Consider the following 13,586-nt stretch of genomic DNA (forward strand, 5'->3'; position numbering starts at 1 on the left):
GATCCCGGGACCCTGGGATCATGACCTGAGGTGAAGGCAGACGCTTAACGACTGAGCCACCCAGGCGCCCCGGAAGAACTTTTTTTTAACACCTTGAAAAGTATGAAGCATATTTTATAATGGTCGTGTCCTCAGAAAACTGGAATAGTGCTCCAGTTTATTGGTTTCCTGGTATAATAGAATAATGGGCTACACAGACAGAAACTGCATTATCTACTATATTGTATTGTAACCCCTTCTAGATTTAATGCTAGACTTGAATTAAGGCAAAAAGATTACATAAAATGAATAGAAACCCCCAACGCTCTTCTTAAAGCTAGAATTATACCCTGCTTGATACGTTCTCAAGACCACAAGAGATTAACAACGAAGTTCACATGACAACTTTGGTATAGTAATTGAGAGTTTGGGCTTAACTTCTTGGTGACAGTTTCCTTATCTAGAAAATGGACTAATAACAGAATCTACCTCATAGAATTTTTGTGAGGATTAAATGATAGAAAGTATGTGAAGGACTTACATAATGTTAATATGTTAATACATGGTAAATGCTCAATATATGTTCATTCATTTAATTCACTCTTATGGAGCACCTATTATGCATCACGCTGGAGATACACAGCAGTAGACAAAACACAAATATCCCTCATGGCATTAACATTTCAATGAGGAGAGATAAATAATAAATAAGTAAAAATATATACAATTATAGTAATGAAATAGAGAAAAGCAAATTGGGGGAGGGGAAGAGGGAAGAGGGGGTTGTGATTTTAGATTGTGATTTTAGGGTGGCTGGGGAAGTCCAAGCCTGGGGGACGTGAAAGAGCCAGCCCAGAGGTTGTCTGGGGGAAGAGAATTCCAGAGGGAGGAAACTGCAGACCTAAAAGCCAAGAGATCTATGTGACTGGATGGGGACAATACCAGTCCATAATCCCTTCTTCAAAATTCCAGAGCCAAAAACCTCTGAGGATTCTAGTCATACTTAACTCCCTGCTCTCTTTCATCTCCAGGTCTACGAACACGATCATCCCTCTCCTTGGGACAGCATCCCATCTCCTTTCCTCTGCCAAGAGCCTCTGGAGGGTTCTGCCATGACTTCCTGTGCCTGCACCATATAGCAGCCTCCCCCGGTCACCTCTATCACATCCCAGTGTTACTCAGGGCTTAACTCCTAGAGGGAATTATATATATATATATTTTTTTTAGGTAGGCTCCATGTGGGTCTTGAACTCACGATCCTGAGATCAAGACCTGATCTGAGATCAAGAGTGGGTCGCTTAACCAACTGAGCCACCCAGGCGTTCCAGAGCACTTATCCTGGTTCGAAAAGGGTAGGAAAAAAAAAAAAAAAAAAGCTAAACTAAAGAACTGTCCTTGGAGGGATGACAGTAGTGTATTGGGACTCCAGCAACATCTTCCTTAAACCTAGAATTTCCACCTGAAAACTGAACATTTCTATATATTTAAAGAAAATCTTGGCCCTAATTGTGACATCTAAAGAACTGAGACTAGGGGCGCCTGGGTGGCTCAGATGGTTGAGCGTCTGCCTTCGGCTCAGGTCATGATCCCAGCGTCCTGGGATCGAGTCCTGCATCGGGCTTGGGAGCCTGCTTCTCCCTCTGCCTCTCTCTCTCTCTCATGAATAAATAAAATATTTAAAAAAAAAAAAAAAGAACTGAGACTAGTCATTTTTTATTTTTAATGGGGAAATAAAATGAATGAGGAAGAGAAATCCTGAAAGGGGGCGGAGAGGGGGGGCGGTGCGAGTAGGTGGAGTGGAGAAAAGAAATGATTAAAAAGTAGAGAGGCGAGGAAGGATGAAAGGCAGAATTAAACTACAAAAGAAAAATATAAACAAGTTTCATGGAGACAAACTCAATAGGCATTTCTCTTCCTGCAAATATCTTGGGGGGGGGCGGGTACCGTTAACTTTTTCCTGCAGTTGTCTTTGGAGAGTGATGAGATTTTTGAGTAAGATTTTGAATGATACCAAACTTCCCTTTCAAATTAGGAAAAAATTCTAATGGTTAGAAAATATGCTTAAAAAAATTTTTTTTTCATGAGAAGCTGTCTCGTTGGCTTTCATCTGTAAAATCGCTTGAAATTGGCAGTGCCCCCCCCCCCCCGTTCTTTTCTTTTTTCTAAGTAGCTATACGGAAAAGCGTTCAGCCGCCTCGAAAACCTCGCGGCAACCGCCGGATGCTCCAAAGTCAAGATCCTCCGCAGACAGGAAATGCCTTTGCCAGCTCCAAGGTCTCCTCCCCGCAGCCCTCTCCATTGTCTGCAGAGATTTGTGTACATCCGACTGAAGAGGTTTACCGCCTGCTACAGCGAATCAAAGAGCTCCCTTACAAGAAGGGAGTCACTGAGGGCTTTCTAGTTTTTCTATCTAACACTTGGCGCCCACTGTGTGCCAGGTATGATGTTTGCTCTCAGGTGAGCAGCCCACCTCTCTAGGAACTGGGCTGAGAATTCACATTTTCCAAGACCCCCAACCAGCAAGACAGCCATTCTTCCAGCCCTGCTCTTACCCACGGTGGTATAATTCCTGACATTGGGGCCCCCTCAGCCAGATCTGAAGGGGTAGTTGCAGTTCTGAAGACCCTGGATCTCAGATATTTTGGTGGGTGGTAGGAATCTCCAAAGTGCTTGTCATTTGGATTTAACAACAATACCAAAAAATGTTATCAAGGGGACAGAATTCGATTAGACAAATTACAGAATCCAGCTGGAATTTCATGAAACCCAAAGTGAAGGAAGGGAAATGTTGGGATATCTGATTATTTTTACCAAACTCCTAACCATTTAGAAGCATTCTGGGTGACTGTTTGGTTCTCCACATTCTGTCCCATGTTGTCAGGAGTCACAAAAGTCTCACCTCCACTCACAGATTTAAAGGATCATTGATTATTAGATTTTAAAGAAAAATCAAAAGGGTGAGCTTTTGAGCTTGAGTTCCACAAGGCAGTATAACTGGAATGGGAATTTTGGTAAGGGCAGTCTGTCCCCCTCCAAGTGCACTTCCCCAAGTCCAAATACATTTTCTTGAATCTCTGCCCTGCCTCCATTAAGTAAAATGAATATTCACAGCAATGAAACCACCAAAGAAAAAAAAGTTGTCAGAAATGTTGAAAGAGAATAGGTACTTTCACTATCAGAGATGGTTTCCTCTTTTCCCACAAGATGTTTTATCAGCTTTCACCCTGAGAAAACCATAAAAAGTAAGAAAAAGAAACCTTATGCAATAGTTCTCTAAATAAAATACTACACAGCGGGCTAGTCATCCCTAAAAGTGATGTTGTTTAAAGAGTCAAAGTACATCATCCAACAAAATCAATATCCTATTAAGTTAGAAAGGGTTCTGAATATCAAAGACCAATGAACTGAATAACTTAAAGTATAAGTACATGACCCAGGGGATTAATCACACACTGTCATGGTGAAATTAGGGCAATTCTTCCAATCATTAACGTTTTGCTTACAAAAATGTGCTTTTCTGTTTGTCTTTCTGCTAAATGATAACCGTTTTCAAGTTGAATCTCCTGATAAAAAGAGTTAAAAACAAGACAGGAGTTGTGCTGTAAAGGTCATACATGCTGCTTCAACATGAAATGGCCAGAAGACAAACAAATGAAAAAATGCCTGGATTGTAGGAAGAATTTGTAAATATTCATTGGCAATCTGCAATGGGGCATTTTGAAAACAGTTAAAGCCAACCGGTACCCTGAAAATACTGTACTCTGGTGAACATGCTCTTGATTCTTAAGACTATGTTTAGATTCAGAATATGAGCAACTTGAAGAGGGTTAGGAGTAGCTTTAAACTAGAAAACATCCTGGATTCCAGAAACTGTCTACTTTAAAACAAGATTTCACCCTTCAACTTTTCTAGTGTCAATCAATACATAAGCCTGTATTTCTCTGCCTGATCATCATGATACAGTTATTCTCAAGAATAAACATTAACCAGAGGTTATCTCCAGGAGCGAAACACACACAAACTGATTTCAGGATTGCTTTAATTCAATATTAGGCCCACAAGCCTCCCATTCTCCAAAAGTCTGATACAGACAGTCCCATTTTCAAACGAGACTGATTATGACCCTTGAAACCTAGATGTAACCTGTCAGGCAGGGTCTGGGAGTTTGGAGCCTGCGGCTGATGGAAAGGAAGACCCTCCAACTGGAGGTCTACTTTGGACTCCAACACTGAGGAGACACCGAGAATAGGGGGAACCATAAAGATAAAGAGCTTGAACTGAGTTGGGAATTTGGGGGCCGGAAAGGATCAGGTAGATCAACTAGACCATCTCCATTCCACAGATGGGAGAACTGAGGTCAAGAACTAAAACTCCAACCAAATTATTAAACTTCCAGGCCTAGTCACACCTCTCTGCTTAAGGACCTGGTGCTAATTTTCTCAGAAATTTAGATTTGCAGGCAATTCCAGGGGCCTTCTTGGAATCTAAGGAGGCAGGCTGTAACAACTCCCTAAAAGCAATAACCTTTTCACTGTCTTCACTGGAGCGCCCATGTCCGGGGAACCATAGCCCTGGTCAGCCATGCAAGGGGCAGAGTCGTTCCTTCAGGTGCCCTCAGTCAGAAGGCACCCACCTTCACAAACAACTAGAGGCCTCCATGGAGGGAGGCCCAGGCTGGACCTCTTCCCCAACAGGCCCCTCCTCATTTTCCTGGAATGTCAGGGACCTGATGGCTCCGCTAGGCTGGGCCAGTCAGAAACCTCAGGCCATCCTTCCCCTCAGCCCCATACCCCCCTTATCTGGCACTGCCATTCTCCCCTCTCACAGTAGCCCTTCCTCGGCCCTGCCAGGGTCCCATAGCCATCAGACTCTGGTTCCCACCGGCCTAGATGAGCCCCGCTGCCCTCTTTCTTCCTTTCATTCCTCCCCGCCTCCGGCTCCCGCACTGGGAGGAATTACTGGGAGAAGAGAAGCAGGTGAGAGAGGAGTGAGGGGGTATGCGGGCCCCACCTGCTTCTACTCGAGGAGCACCTTAGAACGGCGGTTCTCAAAGCGCGGTCTTCCTACCAGCCACTTTGACATCACCCGAGCACGTGTTGAAGTGCAAATTCCCGGTCCCACCCCAGACCTACCAAATCAGAAACTCTGGCGACACGGTTGGCCAAGAGTTTCAAGAAGCTCTGCGGGTGCTTCCGAAGCTCGCCGAAGCTTGAGACCCGCGGTCTCGGCACAAACTACTTCCCCGCTCTTCCCCGGCACGCTCCCCCCACCCTCTCCGCGGACCCCCCTACCCGGGCTCGGCCGCCAAGGGATGACGCAGTGTTGACTCACTCCGGTCAAGGACAGCGGCCCGGGCCAGCCTGGGAGCCGAGGCGAATCGATGGGGTTCGGCGGCCCTGCGCTCCCCGACGCAGCGGGCCTCGGCCCCGGCTCTTCCAGCCACCTGGCGCGCCGGGGTCTCAGACCCGCCGCGCTCGGAGTCCGGGGGCGGGAGCCTCTCCCCTGCCGCGACGCACACACGTCGAGCCCCTCCTCCACCCCAGCTCCCTCCCCCTCCAGGGAAAGTCCCAAATCTACTTCCCGGGGCCCACCCGCCCGCCGTCCGGCGTCCCGCCCCCGCGCCCCCGCGCCGGGACCCGGGAGACGCTGGGAGGAAAGGTGAGAGGTGTGCGTTTGTTTCACCGGAAGAATGCTTGGTCCCTCGAGGTCAGTCGTCCCACCGACGGGTTTATTTTATACACAAGTTACTCATTAAAAAAAAACACCATTTTGGTCTTTTGTTTGTTTACAGTGAACAATTATATATACAACACATTATAAACACTGTTTGATATAAAACATAATTATCTACAGTCTACTTACATTTAATTAACCTGCTACTTCTAGTTCATCTGTGATTAATTTTAGTCTCCGACGAGTCAGTTTCTCTGCTTGAATTGGACTGTACTATTCCCTTAACACCTTGGTCATATAAGGTACTAAGTGATAGTGCAAAACAAGCATTTAAGATTCTCATCAACTAGATCTCTCTGACAAAAAGAACACACACATCCCCGAGGCAGGAGCTCTGAGATCATATTGGATTTAAGGCAGCAGTATTAAGAATGTAATACAGTGCTTCGGCAGCACATATACTAAAATAAGAATGTAATATAAAAGTAAAGGAAGTTTCCTTTTAAAATATTCCAAGGCTGCCTGAAATGTGGGCCCCCTGAGCAAGGCATACCTCTGGATCTGAGGTGCCCTTTTGCTTTTCCATTAAGTGGGATGCAGATACAGATTAAAAAGTCATTCAAGAAGATCCTATTAAAATCTTTAGTTATAACTTAAAAATTTAACAAAAAAGTTCAAAATTACTTTTTATAAATAGAAAAAACAATTTACTTTTTTTTTTAAAAGGGGGTGAATTTAACCAGTGAAGAGTCCCTTCATCATATAACCTACAATCAGTACATAAACCATTTAAGTCAAAATTAAGGTTTCAGTGTAAGTTTGCTGCTTAGCCAGTGCACCAAATATTTTAGGTTTCCAGAATACCAGAAAATTGATTCCCTTTCTCATAGTTTTCCAGTATGTCTATGGAGATTTTCTGTAGCAACTGTTATTCCTAAGTCCAGTTTTCTGTACATGCCAATGTCAGTGGTCATCATCCAGCATTAAAATAGCCTTTATCGCCCTCAATGTCCACTTCCTGATCAGAATCCTCTGAAATCTCTGATTCAAGGTCTTCCTGGGAGGCAGGGGAGGGTGAACATTGAGAGCTATCCAAAGCACCTTTATTCTGCTCACTGGGCAAGTCTTGCCTCTGGTCACAGGGATTGTCCAAACTTTCCAGTTCTTCTTTTTTATTGCTTTGAGGGTTCTCCTGAATGAAAGGAGTGAAAATGGAAATTGGTAGGCTTGTGAAATATGGAGACATAAGATACATGAATCAAAATGTGTTTTCATTCTCTTTCATCTGTAGAATTTTTAGTTTATCTATTGCTTTCATCAGCTATAATCTTTATTCAGAAAATACATACTTGTGCTTCTTTCTCATTTTGGAAGAAAAGAGCCGGTCATATCAAAGAAAGATTATTCTCTTGCCAGGTAAGAACAACCAGTCACAAATATAACAGTGTATTGTGTCAAATGAACACTTAGCTCCAGCCCATACTCATGGCCTCAAGATTCTTTTTTTTTTTTTTAAAGATTTATTTATTTATTTGAGAGAGAGAGAGAGAGTACATGAGAGGGGGGAGGGTCAGAGGGAGAAGCAGGCTCCTTGCTGAGCAGGGAGCCCGATGCGGGACTCGATCCAGGGACTCCAGGATCATGATCTGAGCCGAAGGCAGCCGCTCAACCAACTGAGCCACCCAGGCGCCCCGGCCTCAAGATTCTTAAAAGTTTAGGGGAGGGAGAGATTAGATCACTACAGGTACACACTATCTTCATTCTTCAAGTGTTTTTAAACCTTGCCAATTAACAGGGTCTTCCAGACATTTAAAAAATATGAATGCTAAGTAGTGAATTAAGGGAAAGTTTCAAAATTATTAGATTGAATCCTTTTTCATCCATTTTCTGGAGTAAATTTATAAACTTATAAATACACGTAACAAGTTACAAAATCACAGCAAAGGTAAAAATGCAGAACTGGAAGAATGCTGCCAACTGCAAAGGGAGACAATTAACTACAATTTACTTATAATCCAGGGGAAATATCTGGAAAATATATTCCCATATTACAAAGGAACCACTATTTTTTTTTTAAGACTTTATTTATATGACAGAGAGAGAGAGGGAGAGAGAGCACAAGCAGGGGGAGTAGGAGAGGGAGAAGCAGGCTCTCTGCTGAACAGGGAGCCCAATGCAGGGCCCCATCCCAGGACCCTGGGATCATGACCTGAGCCCAAGGCAGACGCTTAACGACTGAGCCACCCAGGCGCCCCAGGAACCACTATTTTAAAAATCCCTGGTAAATTGCAGTCAAGCCTTTGACCAAGAACTAAGTAAGTAAGTGAATTTTTAATTCTGTTTGTCTAAAATAGACATAAACACTACAAAGAAATATATATTCCTAAGGGTTTTTTTTTTTAAGCAAGACTATAGAATAATATATTCACCAGGCTTGCAACTAAGTAACAAATAGATGCACAAGGTCAGAGATTGAGAGGGAATCTACAAATTTTTAAATCATGTTAGAGTAATGAAATTATGGGAAATTTATTTTCTGTCTCAAAGTGCTCTCTGTGACACCATCTTATTTCTAATGAAAAAGTTATGATCACTAAATTTAAAAATGTACACTGCTTTCAATTTCCCCACTCCTATTATTGTTTTCAAAAATATTTTATTCTAAACTGTATATACACTGGCAAATGAACAATTCAGCAATTGTCAGATAACTTTGGAGAAGACATCCAGATTGGAACATCAAAAGCAAATCTTCAGCTTTAAGTCAATAGAGGTTTTTCAAAAACTGAATTAGCCTTTACTTTTTATCACATCTTGCGTAACAAGGTCATTGGAAAAAAGACTGTTAGTAACTTGAAGCTACTTTCCAAATAGGCTTGTATATTCTCTTACGTGTCTTATATTCATTTTAAGAGCTGGTATTAGATGGGAAATAATTTTAAACTCTTTGATATTTAATCCTTCTAAAAAAACAGTGCAAACAAGACTTAGAGGTGTTTATTTCCTTATATTTACCCTTGAGCTCTGCCTGGTTTTATTATGGCTGTGTAAATAAAAGAAACAATTTTCTCCCAAAGATAACTGCTTAAGTCATTTACTGTCAATTACTTTATCTTTCCTGCGTTAATTAGATAAACAACATATGGAGTTTATAAAACAATTAGCCCGGAGTTTTACCAGCCAGTGTGTGAAAACCCAAGCATAATTGATATAGGAACTGCATTAGGTGCTTTTAGCATTACTGCCACCTGAGCAACTCATCCTGAATTTCAGCAGGACTATTTGCCTTTTTAATCAAGGTGAAGAGGTTAAATAGTCTCTCAAATTACTTTTGCATACAACCCATAACAGGCCTCGCATTGAGATAACATGATAAAAATATTTATTTCCATAGAAACAGAACCATGTCGATACCTGTTTCAGTCGTCTCCATTTAGCGCGTCGATTCTGAAACCAGGTTTTAACCTACAGGAAAGAGAGAAAGAAAACTTGCCACGAACCCAAGCGACCTGGGGAGTAACGGAGAAGCTGCCGGGCGGCCGTCGAGCCGGCCAGAGCTCCGGGCGGTAGACAGCGCGACGCGGCACGCCCGAGCGCACGGCTGGCGACACGTCTGTCTTCCGCCCCGCGACCCCCCGCCTCTGGAATCTGCCCCGAGCCCGCAGGCGCGCTCACCTGTCTCTCGCTGAGCTGCAGCATCTTGGCCAGACGTTTCCTCTCGGGCGGAGAGAGGTATTTCTGGGTCTCAAACTTCTTCTCCAGCTCGATGGTCTGGTCGTTGGAGAACCTCACCTGGCCGCCTTTCCTTTTATGCAGAGGCCTCTGCAAGAAAGGGCTCCAGAGCAGGGGTTTGCCTGCGGGCAGCGAGAGCGGCGGTTAGTGACAGCCCTGGAGCGGCCGGGCCCTGGGGAGTAGGGGACGCAGAAGGACACTCAACCAGACAAGTTCACATACAGCCACCCACAAGGACCCAGTACGTTCCCACCAAGACACGTGCACGCCCAGGGCCACACACCTACACTGCGTATGCACACAGACCGCCCTTGTACGCTCAGACGCGCACGGACGGCCATCACAGACACAGCTGATTTCAAACGCACAAATCTTTTGATCCCCAAAAGAAAACCCACTATAAATCGAGCCTAAAATACCACGACACTCTTTTAACAAGTCACTCTCGAATTTATACAGAACTGTTTGCGCCTCTAGGGCCTGTCCCTTGGTGAGCCGCACTTTCCAAATGCCCGAGTGTGTGTCTGTTGGGGAGGAACCGGGCTGTTACCCTCCTTGGGGCGTTCCGGCCAGGCGCCGCCGGCTGGAGCCTGCTCGGGAGGCCCTCGGGGCCCGGGCGCCGACATTAGGCCGCTCGCTCGTGGAGCTTCCAATCCTGGCTCCAGGGCGCTGCGGCCTCCTCTGATTTCACACCCGGCGGCGGGGGCGGCCAGTTAAAGCTACCCCGTGGGCTATGGCAACATTTCCGTCAATGTGTTTCCTGTTGGTCTATCTCGAAAAGCCCTTTGCTTCCTCCTGCGCGGTCCCAGCAGTAACCCAAGGAAACCCAGGGCGCGCTCTGTGAAAACGTCTGCCCCAGGCCCGGCCCGGCCCGGCCGAGGGTCCCGCTCCCGCCCCAGCAGGCGAACAGAGCCACGCCGAGGCCACCGCACCAAACCCTCGAAGCTGGAATCAAATATACAGTAACTTTAAAAAAAAAAAAAAAAGAGCTACAATATAATCCCCTATCAGATCTTAACGATGAGAAAGGAAGGTAGAGGGCTGAGCTAGAGGCCGCGTCATAAACATGAACATGTCTTTATTTCCCCCGGGGCTTCAGATGCCAGAGCCGCCAAGGGCCACCCGGAGCGCGAGTCACCGTTGGTTTATTTCTTAGGCCGAGCGCTGAGGGGACAAGCCCCGGGAATACCAATCATATGCCCTAGGTGTCCTGGCTGCCTTTCCTACTCCAAAGACTTGTCAGTCAGTCAGTCCGTCCGTCCGTCCGTCCGTCGGTCTGCAGGCCTGCCCCCAAACACTTTGAAAGCTGGCATTGTTGGTTTTTTTTCCCCCAGATTTTGCTTACGTCAGGCTTCAGACTAGTGCAAAACAGCTTCGGGGGGGGAAAAAAAAGGAAGCAACTGGTTATTTTAGCTGCCATAAAGTCACATCCCACACAGAGGAAATGAACAATATCAGAAAAACGGATCCCGGCTATCAGAAGTCGAGTGTTTCCTGAATTTGTCTGTATTGAGGATGTCGATAAAATAATCAGCAGCGTGCACTACTCCGGGGGAAGGGTCTGCTTCATGCAGCCAGGAAAACACTTAACAGCTTCTGAAACCAGATTTACTCCTATCGAGAACTCAAGATTTCCTGTATGAACGGAAAGGGTCAGGCTCTTTCACTGCACAAGCTTGTTGAACCAGGTCCAGCCTCGTAACCGCCGGGGCCCAGCAGCTATCCCTGCCCAGCAGGACCGGCCCGGGGCGCCTCGGCACTCCCTTCCCCGCCCCTCCAGCTAAGGGGACCCCACCACCCCGAGCGACGCGCGCGCCCCGGGGCTGCCTTCGGCCGCCAGCCCCCGCGGCAGTGCCAGAGGTCTCGCGCGGGTCCGCGCGCCCCGACGCCTGCAAGGTGCAGGAAAACCAATCTGAGTCATGGTGCGGTCAGCCCCGGCCGCGCGCCACTGGGGCCCGCGCCTCCCGTCCCCGCGCGCGCCCGAGAGCCGCTTTTCGATCGCTTTTGCCACAACTTTCTATTGCCTCCCCCTCCGCCCCCGCCGCCTCCTGGACGCTGCCACCTGCCGGGTGGCGCCTTCCTCGCCGCCGCCGCGGCTCGGCCCCGCCATGACCCCGGCCGCCTTACCCAGGGGGTCGTGGCGGAGCAGGGCGTGCGTGTAGTCGTTCACCGTCCGCGGGAAGGGGTACAGCGGGCCCCCGAAGCCGCCGGGTCCGTAGGCGGCGGCCAGCGCGGCGGCGGAGTGGTGCGAGAAGGCGGGGTGGATCGGCGTGGGCTCGTACACCGGGGTCCGGTAGGAGGACACGAGGCTGGTGAAGGAGGAGTTGGGGGACGGCAGAGTGGGGGCGGGGGTGGGCGCGGCGGGCCCGCGGCCCAGGATGTCCTCGATGTAGAACGGCGTCGGGTGCGCCGGCTGCAGCAGCGGCGTGGGCGCATACAGCGGCACCCCCACGGCGCCTGCCGCCGCCGGCCCGGGGTGTGGGTACTGCATGGCTCCGCTGCGCTCCGGCCCCTCGGAGAGCTGGCGGCCCGCGCCGCGGCGCTACATTTATCCGCGCTCCGCGCTCCCGGCGATAGGCTCTGCCGGCCACGGGGTGGGGCCGCGCTCTCTGGCCCCTTCCTGCCGCCCGTCCCTGCGGCCAATGGCGCGGAGCCCCGGGAGCCGCCTCCCGCCCCCACCCTCGGCCCGCCCCCGCCGGCCGAGCTCCCGCCCCCCGGGACGCGCTCGCTCTCAGGCTCCTGGGACCCTGCGCCCCGGTGCCCGGCCGCCGCCGTCGCTCGGGGCTCCAGGCACCCTGGCCCGGAAAGCCCTCGAAGGAAGACCAGGGTCACGTCCGTCGTGGGGAGACACGAGGAAAGTAGCGCCTGGAACACGGACTCAAATAGTTCCAGCTCCTGCCGGGAGGCAACTCTGCCGAAACTCGGGGGGCACTGATCCAGGCCCGGGCCCAGGGTGGCAGCAGCCGGCCCCAGGCGCGGGGCAGCTAGACTGGAGCCTGGCAGGCGTAGAGGCCACCGGCAGAGCCGCGCCTTCGCAGGCCTGAGAGTAGCGCTCCCTGGAGTAACGGTGTCACTGGCAGTTGCCCGGGGCGTCTCCGGAGCTCGTAGCGGGAGCGGGCCCTGGGTTCCTGGGGCAGCTCCAAAGAGAGAAATCCAGCCCTTAGCTACGTCCCAGTTGGGGTAAGGACGACTAATCTCAGGTGCTCCGGACTCGTGGCCGCTCCAGCCCATTTCATTTGTGGGCTCCCCGCACTCAGCCACTTCCGTGAGGACGCTGGCAGAAGCCGCTCCGGGAAGGAATCAGGGGAAAACCTGGGTCTTACGGTGCCAGGTAACCGCCCCGATGGGGGTTGCTATGTGTCCCCTATCCCCGGGTCCTGGGGGTCGCAGCTGCGCGCAGCACCGCTTTCCCGTTTTGCACGTGTTTTCTATTGAATCCGTGGCGCTACCCCCTTGTGGCCTCGGCTCTGTGCAGCTCCACTCGCCTGAGGGGCAAGGGGGCATTTTCTTGATTGACGCCCTCCTGCGGTCGTCACACCTCGCGGTGAGCAGTTTCTGCTAAGGTCCTCCATTAATCGTGGAAATACACATTTCCCAGTTTTTTCTCTTGAGGTGTTTTTTTTTATTATTTACATCTTGGAACTATTTCTCCGACTAAAGCGGGGTCGCAGACGAAAGAAGAGTGGCCTGGAAGCCGGCTGGCCTGAGTTCGAGTTTCACTGCGCACATTTCTGTTGAGCAACTACTGTGTGCCACCAGTGAACAAGACAGATGTAGTTCCTGTCTTCACGGAGGCAGGAAACAAATTTTAATGCTGTGTCTTACGTGTGTGCTAGGAAGGAGAAGTACATAATGATCCGAAACCTAATAACCAGGGGACGTCACCTAGTTGGGGGAGGGGGCGTGTTAAGGAAGGGAAAGTATTCTCCAAGGAAGTGATGTTTGAAAAATGAGAAATTGTCAAAGAACGTAGAGAGGGACGAATATTCAAGGAATAGCGTGTGAGTGTTGTCAATACAACTTTGGTCAAGTCATCCTCCCTGAGCTTTCTGAAACATTTGAAACTTAGCCTAAAGGCCCCTAATCTTTTGGGGGTGGAGTCGTGCATCTTTCAGAATCTGATGACAGACAAACACAGGGAGTGTAATAGGCCATCATTTGAGTTAAAAAGTTAGGAAAGGGTAAGGATATTTATCTGTGCT

The 13,586-nt window shown here is 48.7% G+C and overlaps 2 protein-coding genes across 2 annotated transcripts in view; both read right to left on the reverse strand.

Moving 5' to 3' along the window:
• Window positions 1-5,454, reverse strand: part of EXOC6 (exocyst complex component 6) — a 324,809-nt gene extending 319,355 nt beyond the window's left edge. Inside the window, exon 1 of the mRNA XM_081823819.1 lies at window positions 5,311-5,454. The gene's annotated coding sequence lies outside the window, so the exon portion shown is untranslated. The remainder of the gene's footprint in view (window positions 1-5,310) is intronic.
• A 226-nt stretch (window positions 5,455-5,680) lies between these two features.
• Window positions 5,681-11,960, reverse strand: HHEX (hematopoietically expressed homeobox). The gene is made up of 4 exons (XM_006733872.3): window positions 11,512-11,960; window positions 9,328-9,506; window positions 9,067-9,117; window positions 5,681-6,844 (listed from the first exon to the last, which is right to left on the reverse strand). Exons 1-4 carry the CDS (start codon window positions 11,873-11,875, stop codon window positions 6,626-6,628), a joined length of 813 nt encoding a protein of 270 aa, XP_006733935.1. The 5' UTR covers window positions 11,876-11,960; the 3' UTR covers window positions 5,681-6,625.
• Between the last annotated feature and the right edge of the window lie 1,626 nt (window positions 11,961-13,586).

This window comes from Leptonychotes weddellii, chromosome 6 (genome assembly GCF_054177405.1).
Source record: "Leptonychotes weddellii isolate Sample4059 chromosome 6, ASM5417740v2, whole genome shotgun sequence".
NCBI lineage: Eukaryota > Metazoa > Chordata > Mammalia > Carnivora > Phocidae > Leptonychotes > Leptonychotes weddellii.